Source organism: Crinia signifera, chromosome 4 (assembly GCF_055691185.1).
Source record: "Crinia signifera chromosome 4, ASM5569118v1, whole genome shotgun sequence".
NCBI lineage: Eukaryota > Metazoa > Chordata > Amphibia > Anura > Myobatrachidae > Crinia > Crinia signifera.
This window is the reverse complement of record NC_139220.1, coordinates 286,537,749-286,557,180: the sequence shown is the minus strand read 5'-3', so window position 1 is coordinate 286,557,180 and position 19,432 is coordinate 286,537,749. Positions and strand designations below refer to the sequence as shown.

The 19,432-nt window shown below is 43.1% G+C and overlaps 1 protein-coding gene across 1 annotated transcript in view; it reads left to right on the top strand.

The window, feature by feature from the left end:
- HTRA4 (HtrA serine peptidase 4) overlaps nucleotides 1-11,610 on the top strand; it is a 48,738-nt gene extending 37,128 nt beyond the window's left edge. Inside the window, exons 6-9 of the mRNA XM_083179877.1 lie at nucleotides 2,912-3,026; nucleotides 7,149-7,206; nucleotides 10,288-10,383; nucleotides 10,983-11,610. Of these exons, the coding sequence (XP_083036003.1) occupies nucleotides 2,912-3,026; nucleotides 7,149-7,206; nucleotides 10,288-10,383; nucleotides 10,983-11,148 (435 nt within the window). The 3' untranslated portion in view covers nucleotides 11,149-11,610. The remainder of the gene's footprint in view (nucleotides 1-2,911; nucleotides 3,027-7,148; nucleotides 7,207-10,287; nucleotides 10,384-10,982) is intronic.
- The last annotated feature ends 7,822 nt before the right edge of the window (nucleotides 11,611-19,432 follow it).

The window sequence follows — 19,432 nt, the reverse complement described above, 5'->3', positions numbered from 1 at the left end:
GGATAGGAGGGAGGGGTGATATGTGGAGATGTAGGGACATTGGATAGGAGGGAGGGGTGATATGTGGAGATGTAGGGACATTGGATAGGAGGGAGGGGTGATATGTGGAGATGTAGGGACATTGGATAGGAGGGAGGGGTGATACAGATATGTAGAGATGTAGGGAGAGAGTGGATAGGAGGCAGATGTGATATGTGAAGATGTAGGGAGAGATTGGATAGGAGGGAGGGGTGATATGTGGAGATGTAGGGAGAGAGTGGATAGGAGGGAGGGGTGATATGTGGAGATGTAGGGAGAGAGTGGATAGGAGGGAGGGGTGATATGTGGAGATGTAGGGAGAGAGTGGATAGGAGTGAGAGGTGATATGTGGAGATCTAGGAATGGAGTAGATAGGAAGGATAGGTTAGATCCCAAAAGGCAGAATATATAGAGAGACTAGTGATGATAGGTGATGAGCAAAAGGAAGATACAATGTTAGTGAGTACATAGTGTAGTGACTTGTGGTGATAGAGGAAAACTGTTGATTAATGTAGATCATTGGGCAGAACATTGTGGCGCTTGGCTGCAATTATGTGGATTCAAGTAACAGATTATGCATTTTTTCCTTTTACATCACTCTTCAGACTACTTTATAAGGTTTAAAAGTGTAATGAAAATACAGTGTCCTGGGGCCTGTTGATGATACAGTTAAATGTAAAATAGTTGGAGCTACAGTAAAATGTTTAATATGATAAATTTCTTTACTTTAATAGTCACTGATTTCTATAGTGACCGCGCTTATGCTGTCAAACTGTTAACATGATCAATGACTTCTAGACCACATGTTCCTTCTTGCACAATTCATCCCAGGTGTTTGCTCTATGTCAGATATTGATATTAAGCTGAATAAACTAGTTAAACTGGCTTTCCTGCCCCAGCCGTCATATTACGACACAAGTACAGGCACAATCTGCTTGGCTGATGTATCAGATGTCCAGCGTGTCTAACATGTTTTCCTGTATTTAACTCTATGCGTGGAAGAAAAGTGCTGTTCTTTATACAGATTTTGTTTCGTTATTTCAAGATGCAGTATCGTGAAAATGTTTTGTTTTTTTGTGGGGGGGGGGGGGGAGGGGCGTGGGGGTGGGTGGGTTGGTCTACCTGGCAGACAGCGGAGGTAATTAACTTCAACAAGCAATGGTAGTGAGGAGCATAGTTTTCAGAAGTCTGACAGTGGGATCCCGAGGTGAGCACAAGGGTTGAGGTTAAGCACTAGGGGAGGTCCAAGTGGGAGGAGTAGCATAGGCATTGCTATAACATATTCTCTGGGTCCAGGGGGCCCACACCCATATATAATATGTACCCATCCGGAGCCCCACGGTGACATCTCGGCAATGAAGACAAAAATCTCCAGAAAAATGGTACCACGACCATTTCTGAGTAATTTGGGCAAGTGCACTGGAACAAGGCACGGGCGCCATAATATAGGGTTAGGGTGTAGAAGGGGGGCATTAGGGTTAGGATATGGAAGGGTGCTGGCTAGGGTTAGGATTAGGGGTGAGGTAAAGTACTTACTAGTCTGGCCATCTGGAATGTGTCAGGATTCTGGACATCAGGATCTTCCTGTTGTTCGTCAAGGATTTCATAGTGGTACCGGACCCTGATATAAATGCATAAATAGATGTGACCTCAGGACTGGAGTAGTAGCGCTTAGTGCCATAGATAGGTAGGCTGGATAGTTTGGCTCCATATTGTCAGTCATCCCTCGCTTCCTTGTCAGGGTTTTGAAATAACGAGAAGAGAAACAGGAGGTATTTAGTAGTATACCCAGGGCTGGCCTGAGCCTAATTTTATCATGTGCTCCCCTAAGTGGAATATATGCAGGTGTGGCCACAGAATAGTATAAATTCAAATTACAACAGACAGTAGTATCCGCAATTCACATTACACCACACGAGCACTGTCTGTTATTCAAATGACAACCACACAGTAGTGCCTCTTATTCATGTTACCCCACACTAAAGCCACTTATACACATTAGGACATAGAAGAAGCAATGATTCAATATTACTACTAATGTGAGAGTAGTTTAGTCTTAAAATAACCTTTTTCTTCAAATTTATTCTAGTGAAATTTGGAAAATGAGTCATTGATTTGTATAGGTATCACATTATGCCACATTGTAATGCCTACACATTATGCCACACTGCAGTGTCATACTGCAATACTCAAAGCACCAGGCAGTAGCCGGCAGAGCATCAGTCACAGCCATAGAGAATAGAAAAAAAAAAGGTTTGCAGCGCTCAAGTAATGATTCAAGCAATTCTATTAAATACAGATTTATTATACGAATAAGCACAAATTAAAATTGATGACATGGATATGCATATATTAAAAACAATGTATCACTGAGACCTGATTGGTGGTAAATGAATATAACCTGCTCTGGTCAGTCAGTCTCCCTGTGTAGAGTCCACTTATAGGCCAATGGTAACCTAGTGGTGTTCTAAAGTAACTGAAGGTATCCAATGATAGGACCTGTAGATGGAGGGGGGATCCTGATGTTTGTGGTATTGGGAGGTCCAGTGGGGGCCAAAACAGAACACAAATTGTGGAGAAATTATGGCAAATGTTTCATGGGAATCAGCAATGTATCACTGATCACAATCACACTGGGTTTGGTTGTCACATTTTGTCTTGACACACAGACCACTGTAAATAATCCTAGATATTTAGCTATTTTCACAAACTACCTACACTTATATCCTAAGAATCTACCTCCCCAGTCTACCGTAAACAGCACTACCCATTATTTTAAATAACCTGATTGGTCAATACAAATGACATTCTATTATCTCAATGTAGATGTGTGTAATTAGTGTGGTGTGCAGAATGCTGAAGTCGTTTTCTGGCTTCCTTTGATTTTTCATAGGACGGTGAGGTCATTGGTATAAACACACTGAAAGTGACGGCAGGGATATCATTTGCAATTCCATCTGATCGAATCCGGCAGTTCTTGGCAGAGTCACATGACCGTCAACTTAAAGGTACACTACAACGCTTTCAGATATGTTTTCTTTTGTCCTTAATCAACAGCATAATTTCCTTAGAGCAGTAGTGCCAGCTGAGAGATCTAGGCAGCTTCAGGCCAACACAAATAATGACAACATTAAATACTTACAGGCACTGATCATGAAGCCAAATAATCTTATACTCCAAAGAACTGACCTCTAGAAACTATAATACTTGAATTCTATTACACGCTATATAGACATAAAACATAACACCTACAGCGCCTACTCGCTAAGCACTTTTTTTTTTTACTGCTTAGCGATTGGCTAAACACTGCCCCACAGAACACCCACCCCACCTAGTTTTTATATTAATGCCATGGTTAATATATGATTTTCTTGACCGATTTCCCCAGTTGTGATAATCATGACAACCAAAGCAATGTTCGGAGTGACAACACAACATATCCAAAAGCCATGACAGTGGCTTCTTTGTCCCCCATTCTCAGGATGTTGTACTGTTAGTAGCAGAACTGTGTCAGGGTTAAGGCCCCCATACACTATGCGATTTTGGGACGATTTCATCCGATTTCGGCACTTTGGGCCAATAACCGGGTGAAATCAGCAGGTGTGTGATATCTGATCCGATCCGATGCGCGGTCCCGTGCGCATCGGACCGGATCAGGGAGGTCGGACGGTCAGCATGTACGATCACGTCCGACCTCCCTGTATGCATATGCCTGCCCACCTGACAGGCATATGCATGCAGACTGACCGGGGGAGCAGTGGGGCGGGTAGTCGGTCCCTGAGCGCTTGGCTGGCGGCGCCGGCGAGTGCTGACCTGGCCGGGCGGTGTGATGATCACAGTCTCTCATTCAGCAGCGCTGCGGGACAGGACGCGCAGTGGGGGTTATTAGATTTTTAAAATACCTGTCAAATGACTGGCCGTTCTCTGCAAATACACAAGTACGGGGAATACTGTACCCCCGGCCACCCCCTGTCGGGGGGGCCCCTGGCCTGAGCACAGTGACATCACTATCTCTCCTGATTCCCGTCCCAGTGTGTAAGTAGTACAGAGGCTGCTGCTATACTTGCGGGTGACAGGATAGATGATACAGTAGAATTTTCATTTCTATGTGTATTCTAAGGTAGTTTAAGTTGTCTTTGGTCCACTACAAATAAACTTTATAAAAGTTGTCTCAATTAGCTAGTGCTATAAACAGTACCCATACATTATTACACTATTACTGTAGTTCAAATCGAATATATTACAGTGGCTTAAATAGAATATACTGTACACAACTCATACCTCCCAACATGACCCATCCAGGAGGGACAAAATCCTCTCTACTTGGATGTTCCTCTTAAAGATTGCAATTACCTGTGTTCAAAATCATTTATTATAAAATTGAAATAGTTTAAACACACTTGATGCCAATCATAATGTGTTCGTTCTAGCACCCTGCTCCTTGTAAAATCCTTGCAGTTCCTCCTCCCCGCCTGGGGTGTCGCGGTCTGCTGTGGTGCTTCAAGAACTGTCTGGTTTGTATCACAATGTTGAGATACAAACCAGACTGTTTTAGAAACACCACAGCAGACAGTGACACCCCAGGCGGGGAGGAGGAACTGCAAGGATTTTACGAGGGTGCTAGAATGAAGACTAATCATATCAAGAGGGAAGTACAGATAGAGAGTATTTTGACCCTCCTGAAATGGGTTATTTTTGGATCTACGCACAATCTACACTCCCCCCCCCCCCCCCCCTGCACCAATTCCCTACCCTAATTGCTCCGGGGCCCCCCTAGCCTTAATCCTGCCCTGGTATACAGGCAACACTTGGGTTCACTAGTTTAGAGAGGATCTAGAGGGGAAAAGGTCCCCTCTGTTGGGGGAAGCAGGTGGACCAGGAGGGGATTAGCAGTGCAATGTACATAGCAAAACAGGGACAGACCTTGCTGGGGCCACTGGAGGGTTGAGAATGCATGGGCTAAACTAAGAGTTCATTTTTATTTTGTTAGGATGTTCCACTGACCAATGGGGAGATTCTCTAAAGCAGAAATGTGGTAAAAACCCCGTTATCAGGGTTTTTACTGCATTTCTGTATGCTCCAATGGCCCTCCACAGTGGCTGCGCTGCGGAGGGAATCACCAGCAAAAGCTGGTGATTCCCTGTTGAAACCTATGGGCTTCTTACCACAGCACTACTGTGTGGGATCCATCACTGATCCCTCCCAGCATGCCCCCGGCCATCCCAGTCACTCTGCGCAGGCGGACTCCCGGGTCTCTGACTCGGAAGTCCAGAGCCGGTACCGCATCGCAAGGGACAGCTCTTATCGCAAGAGCTGTCCCTTGCGTTAATAATCGCATATGTTAGAGCATATTCGATTATTAACAATGCGTTACCAGGCGAAGCGGGGCGAAAATGGGCAGCGGATGTTAGAACTTCCCACCCCAAATGTTTTAATCTAATGTATTTTTATTTCATTTGGATTAAGCAAAAGCGTGACCAGTCATTCTGTCGACATTCACAGTCAACAAATGATTTTTGGATTCGGGTTAGGCTGTATTAGTGTTAGGCATAGACTCAAAGGAAACAGGAAATCCCCTTGACCAATGTATCACCTGTCAGCATTTACAAAAGTTTACGCTTCTATTAGCATACCCTATACCGAATTTACCGGTACAGTACCGGAATATAAAGACTGTACCGATAGTACCGATTTGGCCCGACTCCCCCTGGCATCCTGACTCCTCCTCCTGGTTCCGGGCTCTGTCTCAGCCACTGTAAGCCGCTCTCCCCTGGCCCAGCACCCGGCGTTTCCAAGAGTGCATTGGGGTCGTGCACCGCGGACCCGGTGCACTCAGGGGAAAGGGTACTTGTGTATTTTGGCGGCGCCCATCGCATCGCATACCATAACGCATACGATGGTATGCGATGCGACATCGTTCGATAGTGTACGATGGCATACAATTTTCAAATTGTATGCCATTGTACATGGCATACAATGCCATACGATGCGATGCGATTTAACATTGTATAAGCACCCTAATGGGTGCTTACAATGTTAAATGCACCCCCACGCCACCCCCCCACTATAAACGTGAACCCGAAGCGTGGCGAGCACAGCGAGCCCACGAGGGGCGGCGGTACGCGTCCTACGACCTTTTCATACCCCCACTATCCACGTTGGCGTGGAGTTGAGAATAGAATAGTGTGGCGAGCGCAGCGAGCCACCGAGCCCGAAGCGTGGCAAGCGCAGCGAGCCCCGCGAGGGGACGCGGATACCTGTGAAGCCCGCGAAGGGACGCGTTTACCTGTGAAGGTATCTGCGTCCGCTCGCCACGCTTCGGGCTCGGTGGCTCGCCACACTATTCTATTCTCAACTCCGCCACGCTTCGGGTTCACGTTTATAGTGGGGGGGGGGTGCATTTAACATTGTAAGCACCCATTAGGGTGCTCAAAAGCACCCTTTAGGGTGCTTATACGATTTTTCATCGTATAGGGGGTCAAAATCGCGTCGCATCGCATGCCATCGGGTACATGGCATGCGATGCGATACGTTCATCGTACGATGGACATCGGGGGCGCCGCTATAATACACAAGTACCGGGGAAAGGACTGTCAGCGCTCTCCGCATGCGCAGTGACGTCCTTCTGGGTGCAAAGCTGCCTGACGCTGAGCAGCTTTGCGTGGGGTGCGGTGGCCAGGCAGCGCGACTGATTATTCAGTAATCAATCTCCTCATATTCTGTTCATGTAGTGTTATGTGTGCACTATGCAAGGTGGTGCAACGAGTCACCTCTCACCAGATTTATATAGATTTCTATACCAGTTCTGCTGGGATATACCCCCTTTTCCCATGGCCATGCCCCCTTTTCACATATGTACCGATCTGTTATCCCAAAATATTGGAAGGTATGTATTATGTATGACTGTGATCATTAATAATGTCCTCATTGGCACAGGAAAAACATCTGTCCCTGGTATTATAGCCATCCTGCTATAGTACACACTGCCACTGTAGTGTTGGCATAATACTGCACATCCACCAGATTTAGCATAAGTCATAGATATAGCTAAGATTGTTAATCATTTTCAGAAGAATGGAGGGTACATGTTGCAAAGGGATGTGGTCATCACCTTTATATGTCTTCTACAGGAAAGTCCCTACCAAAGAAGAAATACATGGGAGTGAGAATGCTGCAGCTGTCATCAAGGTAGGCTTCTCCTTCCCTACAGTCAGCACTCTGGAATCTGCAGTATTCAATTAGTTCCTTAGGCAAGGCCATGTAATACAAGCAGCAAGGACATTTACCGGCACTGTTCTGTATCACAGTACAATATTACACTAAGCTATAGCAACCATCCAACCAACCAGATGCCTGCTTTTGTTATCCAACACCCCTTTTCCACTTGCAAGCTGGGTCGCACCCAGGATTCTTGTACCCGGGTGCGACCCGGCTTACAAACCTATTCCCGCTGGCGCCCCGACATAAAGCCGGACGGGTGATATCATCGGGAGGCGGGGCCTGGACAGCGCTGGGAGATGAGAGCATATTACAGCACTTCTCTATTGCAGTGAAAGGGACCCGGGTTGCATCGATCCAGGTTAGCTGTCCCCACTGCCCCTGGACCAAGGTCAGTTGACTCAGGATTTTGCATTACCACTAGCAAAAACCTGGGTCGATGCACATCCCTGCATAAAAAAAAGAAAAGAAAGGTTAGAGGACATTGGTTTAGATTAGGTTCATGGTCACTTACACCTCCAATCCCAACCCTGCTGGGGGCCCATATATGGGTCCAGCCACTACACAAAGTGTGTCAGGAAAGTCTCATGAATTTGTGGACAAGACAGTGCGGCATGACTTATTTAATCCCTATATAGCAAAGTGCTCACATATTAAGGATAATCCTCTGGTTATGAAGCCAGTCGCTTGCTGGCCCAGGTCACAGTGACTGCGTTTGACAACCCGCAAACGATTCAGACGCTTTGTTGTCCAGCCCAAGCGCCGCAATGCTGAGTCAACCGGCACCGTCAGTAGCGAACGCAGGGGGGGAGGGGGGTCTGGGTACCCAGAACCCCCCCCCCCAGGAATCTGAGGACCCTAGTCTGAAAGCTGAGGATCCCCTCTTTCCATGGGTACAAGAATTTTAATAATCGGCCCTGGGGACCCGGAGATATCTGACTTCAAAGCAGTGGTCCCCATCCAAGCCTGTTAATTGCTCTCACCAGTCAGATATTTCAGTTTCTGTCTGACTGGGACTCTCCCCCTTTGATGGACACTAGTAGCTTGTCTCTACTGTGCCCAGAATCAGAGATATCAGCCTTCAAGCAGCTGGTTTCTGCTCCAGCTCCACACACCTGGTATGTAGTTTTATATACTCGTTGGCAAATTGCTCTGCCTCCTGAAATCTGATCCCCTAGTCCCCAATACCATTTGGTAGGTGGGATTCTCTAGTTTTTAATTTTTATTAAAAGCTAAGAAATCTAGTTCCGGGAACTGGAGATATCTGCAGTCAAGCAAGTTGTCCTCCCACCAGAAAATTATGAATAATAAGCCCACTCCACTATACCCCCCTCCTCTGTGTATTAAACATCCTCTACCACCCTGGAAGGTATGTATTGGGACCCCTTCATTCAGCCCAATGCCCCCTTCTCCCACCCCATCTCCCACCATCTGTGCAGTAAAGGGGTAATTAGTGGAAATGACTGAGCCCTACATGCTGAGCGGTTGATATAATACCCCCTACCACCTGCGGGACATCAAAGCTTCTGCGCATAGCACCCCTCACCCCTACCGCTGGAAGATAGGTAGGGGCCCCAATACATTGCTATGCCCAAGGGTCTACACTGCTGTATTTATATATATATTTATTATTATTATTTATATACATTGGTCTATCTATAATACTTTAACTGACCCGGCATATACTAGGTCACCTAAGTCTATATATTTGTGGCCCTGGGGTCACCTAGGAGCGCTGGTTAGGAGAGAAGGAATAAGCACACTAATAGTGATGATAAAATAGCCTGAACACTGTTGCTGCTCACTATAACCAGAGGTCACATGTCCTCCTACAGGGTCACCTAAGTGTCCATCTCCGTGCTTTGCTCCGCCCCTCTGGAAACCCCCTTCTGAAAATCCTGCGTTTGCCCCTGACCGTCATCCCTAAAGGTGACAATAAACGGTACAATTACTGGGTGCGATGAGATGCGCGCTCCTGCACACCTGTCATCGCGCAGCATCAAAAGTATGTGCTGCGCATACTTTTTGAACTAAATCTCATCTCATTGAATCTCATTGCATTGCAAAACCTATGCGATGCGATCTAGTCCAAATTGTATACAATAATTGTACCGTGTATGGGCACCTTTTGACTGCAGTCACATATTTCTCAATGTGAATGCAGTGTCAGAGCTCATGTACGCCGGAGCGTGAATACCAATTTTTGCACAACAATATTGAGTATATTCTGCAGATATCAACAGTTTCCCTTCATGTAAATATCATTCTGTGGTTCCAGTGTAGACATCATACGATGAGTCAGGCACCACACAGTTGGGAATGGGGTGGTCCAATGTGTAAAGGTGCCCACACACTAGAAAGATCTCCGATCTTAAGATAAATGAGGTGCATAAATGAGCCTTGAAATCTTTTGTTCTTCCTGAACTAAAGATTTCAGGCAAGCGCATCCTTATTAAAGATCCCATGTGCGTTCCTATGAAACTTTTGCTAAATCTTCTGATCTTTCATGCAGCATGTAAGATCAGAAGATTTAGCAAAAGATCAACGGGAGCGCGCATCCGATTGAGATCGGCCGTTCTTGCGGTAAAAATCGGCCAATCATCAAAAAAAAATTCTTATGTTTTTTGGTACCTTAAGTCCTCTGTAATATCCATTGGAACACCTCTAGCATTTACACTCAGATGGTAACATATGCTTTGACAAATGTGCCCATGATCAATAAAAAATGGTAATATAAAGCCACAATACATGAATGGTTCACAATTACAGTCATAATTTCACGAAGGTTATACACACTGGGAATGCATGTGACAGAGGAAATGGTAGGATGTAGTGATGGGACCTGAGGCAAGTAGAGAGCCATATACATAGATAGAAGGCAGTTGTGAAAATTATATTATAGGTTATTCATTTAACAATTTAAATGCTTTGAAGAACTCCCATCTGCTTAATTCAATACACCCTGCAAGCTTTAAATAAGCTTATGACTTAAATATATCATTTGTTATAGTGGAAGCTTTGCGGTATACTGTATGTATTTTTGTCTTCCAGTCTTATTCGTGAGCTTAAGATGCGGGATAAAGATTTCCCTGATGTTAACTCTGGAGTGTATGTGTTTGAAGTCCTCCCCGGAACTGCGGCTGCAAGGTAAAACTGCTGATTAATCGGAAGCCAAACTATTCTTTTAACATTTAAAAAAGCAGTTGTGATAGCAACTTCATCCACATCTGAATTGGGCCCATTGTGAGACTAAAGGTGACCATTCACTTATACTAAATGGTCCTTTTTTCCACAATTTTGACCTATCGGGCCAAAAAAAAAAAAATCGCACAAGAAGTGTCATAAGTGACTAACTTCTGATCTGGATTCCAATCCGTGGTCCTGTGCAGATCGGATCCAGAAATCGTCATGGCTGTGGTTTTTAAGAAAATCCTTGTAGCAGCAATGACGATTTCTGGATCCATGATGATTTTGGTTATGGAAAAAAGAGAGCAGAGGTATAAGCAGTAACAATAGGAAACGGATGGAGCAAGAAAATTTTGGTGCCACCAGGCCTAGAGACAAAGATATGGCTAGAACCATAAGATGGCAGCAAAGGAGAGAGAGAGAGGTGACTCAAGAACAAGATGGTAGAGAGTGATGATGTTTCATTCAGTTATTAATAACATTGGCATTATTTAAAGATAAATAGTAAATGCATAAAATATTTGTTGGATTCCTCTAACTTTTCTAATCGTCTTATATAGTGCGGGTATGAAGGATCATGATGTCATTATTAGCATTAATGGAAAAATGGTGGCCACCACCGAGGAGGTGAGCGAAGCAGTGAAGATCAGCGAAACCTTATCCATTGTGGTGCGGCGAGGCAATGAAGATATTATCCTCAATGTTGTGCCTGAGGAGATGGGCTAGAACCAACTGCTGTATCACATTAATATCAGCTCTTCCAATCCTTCATTAGGATCTCTGTTCTCCGCATTGTGTCATGTGCTTGGACGTTTACACTTGGAACTCACCAGATGGCTCAGATTCTGAACTCCCAAATGGATGGGAATGAATCCCTTCACAAAATACTCGAGAAACTCTGGACGAGGATGAGTTTCCCATTATCACAAATATACATGAGAACAAATATACAGAGAACAGATCTCAAATGGATATTCAAATGACGTCTGTGCCAAACTCAATATTCAGTGACGACGGGAATTCCATCAACACAACCAATCATGGGAACACATATGAAGTATATTACACACACTCATAAAGAAAGCAAAATAATGGCCATAGCAAAGATAATATATATATCCATATATAAATATAAGTAAGCTTGTGGGAAGTTGTAAAGCTGGGCGACAAGAAACAATATTATGACAGTAATACAATCACTTCTTTAAAATGTTTAGTAGCAATATATTGTGTAAGTATGTTGGCTGTATATAATTGCCGTGACATGTTACCTGTTAGTATAGAGCAGGGATGGAGAACCTTCGGCCCTCCAGCTGTTGTTGAACTACACATCCCAGCATGCCGTGCTACATTTTTGCTATTTGGCCATGCCATGTAGTTCAACAACAGCTGGAGGGCCAAAGGTTCCCCATCCCTGGTATAGAGCAAGTATTCCCAACCTCGGTCCACAAGGCACAACACCAGTGCACGTTTGATATCCAGGACTCATCACAGATGGTTAATTCAACAGAACAAAGGTACTAATGAAGACACTTTTGCTTAAGCATGAATATCAATGAAACCTGGACTCTTAAGATGCCAACACACTGCGATATTAGGATGTGCGCATAAATGAGCCTTGAATTCTTTTTTCAGGCAAGCGCACATCTTTACCAAAGATTTCTCTTAAGATCCCATGTGCGTTCCTATGGATCTTTTGTTAAATCTTCTGATCTTTCATGCGCATGTAAGATCAGAAGATTTAGCAAAAGATCCGCAGGAGCACGCATCTGACCGATAGCGGACGATTTTCATCCGATTATCGATTGATTTATCAGCAACCGGCCAATCTGCAAAAAAATCGTTTTAGTGTGTGGGCACCATTAGGGGTAAATTTACTAAGATGGGAGTTCTATTGAAGATGGGATATTGCCCATAGCAACCATTCAGATTCTATCTATTATGTTCTAGAAGGTGCTAAAAAAATAAAAAGTAAAAGCTGATTGGTTGCAATGGGCAACACCCCATCTTCATACACTTAACCATTAGTGTTCCTTGAGGACAGAGTTAGGGAATGCCTTATATAAGTAGTGTTCATTCTAGAACCGGCTATCTTTGAAAACCCATGCAGTTCCTGTTGCATATCAGTGCTGATATACGGACCACACTGTGCTAGAAGCACTACAGCAGACAGCGACACCCCAGGCAGGGAACAGGAACTGCGTGGGTTTTCAAAAATAGCGGGTTCTAGAATGAACACTATATAAGGACATAGGGGGTTATTTTTGTTCACTCCTTCTGGCAAATTCCTTCTTAAATGGACAAAACCATGTGCACTGCAGGGGGGCAGATGTAAAATGTGCATAGAGAATTAGATTTGGGTAGGTTATTTTGTTTCTTTGCAGGATAAATACTGGCTGCATTATTTTTACACTGCAATATAGATCTCATTTTGAAGATCACTCCACCCAAATCTAACTCTCTTTGCACAAGTAACATCTACCCCACCTGCAGTAAAAATGGTTTTGTCCATTTGAGAAGGAATTTGCCAGAAGGAGTGAAGCAGAATAACCTCCATAATCATATTTTATACAATACATAGCAGAGCTGGATTCTGGTGGGGTCAATCCTATTAGCCACAATTGTATAGCAAGTGTGAACCATTGTGGCAGCGGGTGAACTTCACAGTGGTACAAATTCACAAAAATTGCCCGCAGCCCCGAAGGGTGCGAGATAGTCTGCCAATGCCGGCATTGAAATGCAGCGACAACAGCACATCTCACCCACTACACCCAATAGGATTGACCCCAACGAGTTATATAAACAGGGGTGTTAATGAGTCAACTGACATAGCCGGAACAATTAGCAAGTGATAGAAATGATGCAGAAACACCACAATGCAATATAGCCTGCCCTTTTTTAAGGGATAGAACAGCAATCTCAGTGCTGGGAGAAGATAATTATATCCGTACCAGCAATAGATACACAAATAAAGCTTATTTAATAGAACTACTGATACAAACAAAAAAGCACTTAAAAACACAGTGGATGTTATTAAATAATTACAACAGGGACATAAAACCCTTACAATGGAACATTTTGGAGACATTTGGTAGGAGATGAACAGTTGGAAGATAAGAGAGATAATATCTATTTATCTGGACTAGTAGTAACATGGAAGTGATCCCACCTTATTCCATGCATCTCACATTCTGCCCTTTATCAGACAGACGTGTATAAGAATACGATCAATGCAGCAATTGCAAGCCCAGAACCCAGAAATAGCACATACAGTATAGTGGACTTTGCATGCCAGATAATAGTTTTAGCTAGATCATATATTGCATGTCAGACATTGTATCAATAGAGTAATCAGCTATGATGAAGCCCAGCGGTGCTACGTACAGTTCTAGTGCTGAATAATATATGGTATTGGATATTGTGCACGCCTATTGTAAATTATACAGGAAACACCAGAGTTCTGTGATCTATGAAGCTGGTGGCCATGGGCTTATACAGAAATCAAAGAAATCCAGGGTTTATAGTTATATGAATCATGATAGGGAACTTCAGCAGTAATGGGGTAAATGTAAATACAAATAAGCCCCTTTGACAACCCCATGGTATGGTTCATGAGGTTTCTAATCTAGATAGGATACATTTGTATTTAGGTTTTTTTGCTCAGTCTCTGGATTCCATCTATCTTTGATATGCCAGTTATGAAGGGTCTATGTGTTTTGTGTATAGATATTAAACAGTTGGCTCACCCAGTATGTAGCTACGTGCCACCATAGGTTAGTCCTTCCTTGACCTGTATTATATTTTATTTTTAAATGCCTGAATAAGTGCTCTGCACCATGGCTGACCATATACACAAATACCGGTGATGCCCGTTCTACACCATGGCTGACCCTACACACAGTCAGGGCTGCCGAGAGGGGGGGAGGAGCGGGTACTAATTACCTGGGCCCAGGCTTGCTGGAGGGGCCCGGCGGGGGCCCTGGTCTACCCCCCCTTCCCCCTCCGTCTCTCCCGAGCAGCAGCAGCACACACATACAGCATGTGCTGTGCTGAAAGCAGGCTTAGCATGAGCATCTCACTGACAGTGTGAGACCCATGCTGAGCCTGCTATCAGCACAGCCCATGCTGTAGGTATGTGCTGCTGCTGAGGGGGGGCGACACTCCTCCCTCAACTTTAAAGTGAATTTTCACCCCTAAATGTTTTAGGGGCGTGTCCTAATTGCGGATGTGGCCACGCCTCCTGCATTTAGGACACCCCCAAACATTTTTTACCGGGGCCCGGCATTCCTATCGGCTGCCCTGCACACAGTGCCTGTGATACGGGTTCTGGATCCATAGTTGACCATATACACAAATGCCAGTGATGCCCGTTCTACACCACAGTGGACCATACTCACACAGTGCCTGTTATACGTGTTCTGCACCATGGCCCAGCGTACACACAAAGGCAGTCTACTACCATGTAATCAGTCTCACCCTGAGCAAAGATAGGTGTCTCAGAGGGTCTACAATAGAGCACAAGGTTTTCAAAGCTATTTTGTCATAATTTTAGTTATTCAAATCTGACATGTTAAATACAAACAGAAAATGTGGCATTTGAGTTAGAAGTTTACATATAGCATATATCTATTCAAATATTGCAACTTTTGACTATTTTCTTATGCATTTACAATATACATGTTCCATTATATAATGTTTAACACTTCTGTATTATGATGTAATTCCATTTTACTAATACAACTGTTATTTGTTATACACATGTCCATCTTTTATATAGTTTTTTACACCCAGGATCTATAACTAGCTTGGTCACTGTGGTGTGACAAATGGATTGGCAACTGTGACAATAGACGTATCAAAATTCAGGTTGCATGCATCCAGCCTGCCAAGTGCCAAATACAGTTTATTTAGTTTTAAGGGGCATACACATGGGGAGATATCAGCCCCTTTTCTAAGCAATCACTTTGAGCATTGATCACTCTGTGTATATGGGCTTGCAGCAATGGCGATGCACTGTCAAATGCGTCATCAGCAAGGAACTTTTCCTATATCGTGGGGCATTGCCTATTAAAAATAGGCAAAGCCCCGCTCAGCACGGCCTCTCAACAGAAAGAATTGTGATGTACATCGCGGGTGCATCGTGATGTATGCTGAGTGATCGTGCTGAAGCACATCGCTCAGCTAAAAAGCCAGGTCACCACATGTGTATCTCCCTTTACATATCAAAGATAACGATTCTACAAATGTTGCAAGACAACAAAGAAAACAAAATGATGAATAACAATAAATATGTGCAAACAATTCAACAATGACATGAAAAAAATATTCCGGGATAAAGGGAAAACAGTACACATAGGAAAAGAAGGGAAGAAAGAGGAGAAAGATAAATCAACAAACTGGTGACCAAAGAATGTTGACATAATCAAATATACAATTTATATATATAATACAATATTATAGGTAAATAAAAACATCTACACACCAGTGGTAATCTGGCAAGTTCTTCCAGGTTGCACCATCCAACAAATTAAGATGGTGCAAAATGTGGTTTTGAGTAGGTACATCCAAAGCATTGATAAATTCCTGTTTTTTCTCAAGAAAGATCAAAAAGAAATCAGGTGCTCTTTATAAAAAGAGTAAATAGGTATAAAATTAAAGAAATAGCAGCAGATAAATTGATAGACACGGGGGGGGGGGGGGGCTCTGTCTATAACTAGTTAACTAGTCCTCAAACCAGAGACAACTAAATTCAGGGGGAAAAGGAAATGATCTGCACTTATAAGGCAATGTATAATTGATATAATTGCTGGCCAACATGAAATTAATATACAAACCACAAATTTAATGTAACAAGAATAATTCTTTATCTAGTAGCAATAAAGCCGCAAAGAAGTAGAGCAGTCGCCGGGCAGAAGGAAAGGATGATTTTAATGCGGTGCCGGTATAGCCAGTAAGTTTTCCCATGCACACTGCTGTTAACGCTTCTCACCCAGTGAAACCATTTTATCCATTTCCAGAATAGTAGAACATCTATCAATATAGAAGATCAGAGTTCATTTATTTGTAATTTCTTATTGTAAAGAGGACGAGGGATGAGTCCAGTCTATGCGAATAATTTTCTTTGCCACAGTAATATTTACTAGCAAGAGAAATTAAATATTTTTTTTATCCTGGCCTATGTCCCAATTTTTGAAATTCTAACATAAACAAGCTAGTGGATCAGGAGGCAAATGTGTGGAGAACATGGACTTTATAAACTGAATTACCTTATGCCAAAACTTTCTACTCTTACCATATTCCCAAACACAATAAATAAAAGTTGGATGTGATACTTTGCATTTAATGCAAGTTTTAAAATTCATGCGCCGACATATAGAGGAGAGTGGGGACAGTTGATCCCCACTTTGCTTGTGACAGCTAATCAGCCAAATGGTTAATATAAGCTGTGGCCATTGAACATTAAAGAGTAGGGTTTTGTATGATGTGAACAACAGCAAACGTGTCCGTTGAAAGCAATGAATAGATCTGTTTAAAATTAATATTTACTATTTGGTGGAAAAAACGGTGGGTAGAGTTTATGCTTTGATGGCAGCAACAGCCTCCTTCCCGGTTGACGGATTGGTGAGAGTCCTCTTGTTTGCTCCATCCTCACCGTAAACATGCGTACACACTTTCAAAGAAACACAAATACCAGTCACATCTATTTTTCGGGAATATCTGTCATCTCCAGATAACAAATTATAATGCCCGACAAAAAAGGACAGCAAATTGAATATTGCGCAAAACATGTGTACTTAAGGTGTATTTTCTCCTCTAGGGAGCATATAGCGAACCTGCACACTAGATGTTTGTGAGAGGACCCCAAATTAAATAAATTGACATGGGGGGTGCTGTTCCCAACAGTAAATACGTGTTCCCAACAGTAAATACGTAAACATAATACAAAATCATAGGAAAGGAACTGTTATTGGGGACGCATTGTTAAGTAATTTTAAAACTGGACTTTTATTAAGTATACATTAATACTCCCTTTTGGTATATTTATGGACAATACAAGACCAGTGAAAAAGTAAGATTTAAAATCAGAGTTTGAAAGAGTATGGAATAGTATGTTAAAATTATACAGGCATTTCTCTGAAGATGTCTTATTGGATTTAGCATAAATTGTTGGTAACACTGGGAATCAATGAGTGTGGGTTCCTTGTCAGTTATCTGCTGCCATCATGTGGTTGTATGGCGTTAATTTTTAAACTGATTTTCCAAACTGCAGATATTTGGTTACGGTGTGCTATTTATTTATTAACAGTTTCTTATATAGCGCATACATATTCCGCAGCGCTTTACAGAGTATAGTTGCACATTCACATCAGTCCCTGCCCCAGTGGAGCTTACAATCTATGTTCCCTACCACATGTACACACAGACATTCTAGGGTTAATTTGTTGGGAGCCAATTAACCTACCGTGCTATGACAAGACCTATACAAATTGGACCATCTGTTATAGGTCTTCTCACACACAAGTCCTCAAACAGTTGCTGGTTAATCAGCTCCTTTATTGTAGTATAATACTTTTATTTTTGCTTTTACTATGATGTCATAGCACAGGGGTGGCCAACCGGCCAGAGGTAAAGAGCCAAAAAATATCTGTAGTCAAGCTAAAGAGCTAACAACATGCATGCCTCGAAGGCACGTGCACCAAGAAAGGGGCGCGTCTATTTGGACCCCTTGGGTGGTATGCCCCCAAAATCCGGGCCCTTTAATATTACCTTTACATTATAGTGATGGAACACTGAACCCAAATGGGGTGTGATTTGGAAGCTCAGAAATATACAATATAGGTCACTATAATGCAAAGGTAATATTAAAGGAGTCGTACAATTGACAGATGCAAAATGTATAATATACAATAAGTGCACACTAATTACAGGTACATAACTAAATAAAAAGCCAAAATATATGTTTTTTTCTCATTCGGGAAGAGGTACAGGTAAGTGTACAGTCACAATCCCCAAACTTTATGGTGTTGAGCAGTAGTTTTGTTGGCAGGATGTATTACGGTGTGCGACTTGCGCAGCATGACTGTTTGAGGTTACGCTGCGCAGGCCACACCGCCCACTGTGCAGCCACCCCCTTCTCCTGCCTGCCCCCAACCTCTTCTCCTTTGCATGCCCGCCTCATTTCCAGCTGCTGAGGAGGAGGTGCACGCACCCAGATGCACCATGCACCTCCGAACCCACTCCACTCCCGGACACCTGCCCGCAAATGTAAGTAAATGTACAGGTCGGCCTGTGTTGGGGTGGGTACAGGGACACACCTGCGAACTAGGGATGCCAAATCACGGGATTGAGCATTTGTCAATCCCGGGATTGAAAAAATGCCCAGGGATTAGTATCCCTAGACATCTTTTTCGTTCAGACTAGGTGTGCGATGGGGGCGTCAGTAGCCCCATCGTAAGCGAATATATTTATGTTTGAGGTTGAGGAACAGGTATTCTTTCTGCCCCTCCTATAGCTCATCGGATATTGTTTTATACACAATATAAAATGGAGTACCTCCTGTTAATTTGCAGTAGACCAGTGGCTGAAATGTTAGCTCACATGAGGTGAAATATAATGGGATGAGAGATTCAGAAAGTGAGAGTGGTAAGATTTGGTAAGAAATCTCCAGTTTTATTAAAGCGGCAATCATTTACACTGCAAAACCAGTTTGATTGTGTAGTGTAAATAATTGCCGCTTTAATAAAACTGGAGATTTCTTACCAGAAATTCTCACTTACTGAATCTCTCATCCTATTACATTTCACCCATGGAGTCACACAATAGTAGGGAAAGTCCAGTTAAATTCACCAGTGCAGTGAGCACTACTGAGATCAATTATTTGGAGGCAACTATAATAAACCATGCTGGTTCACTGTCCACTACTCTATTCAATAAACTCATAGAAACAACATTCTCCATTTTACCAGCTGTTATCCCAAGTCTCGATTCCGAGTCTCATGGTCAACATGAA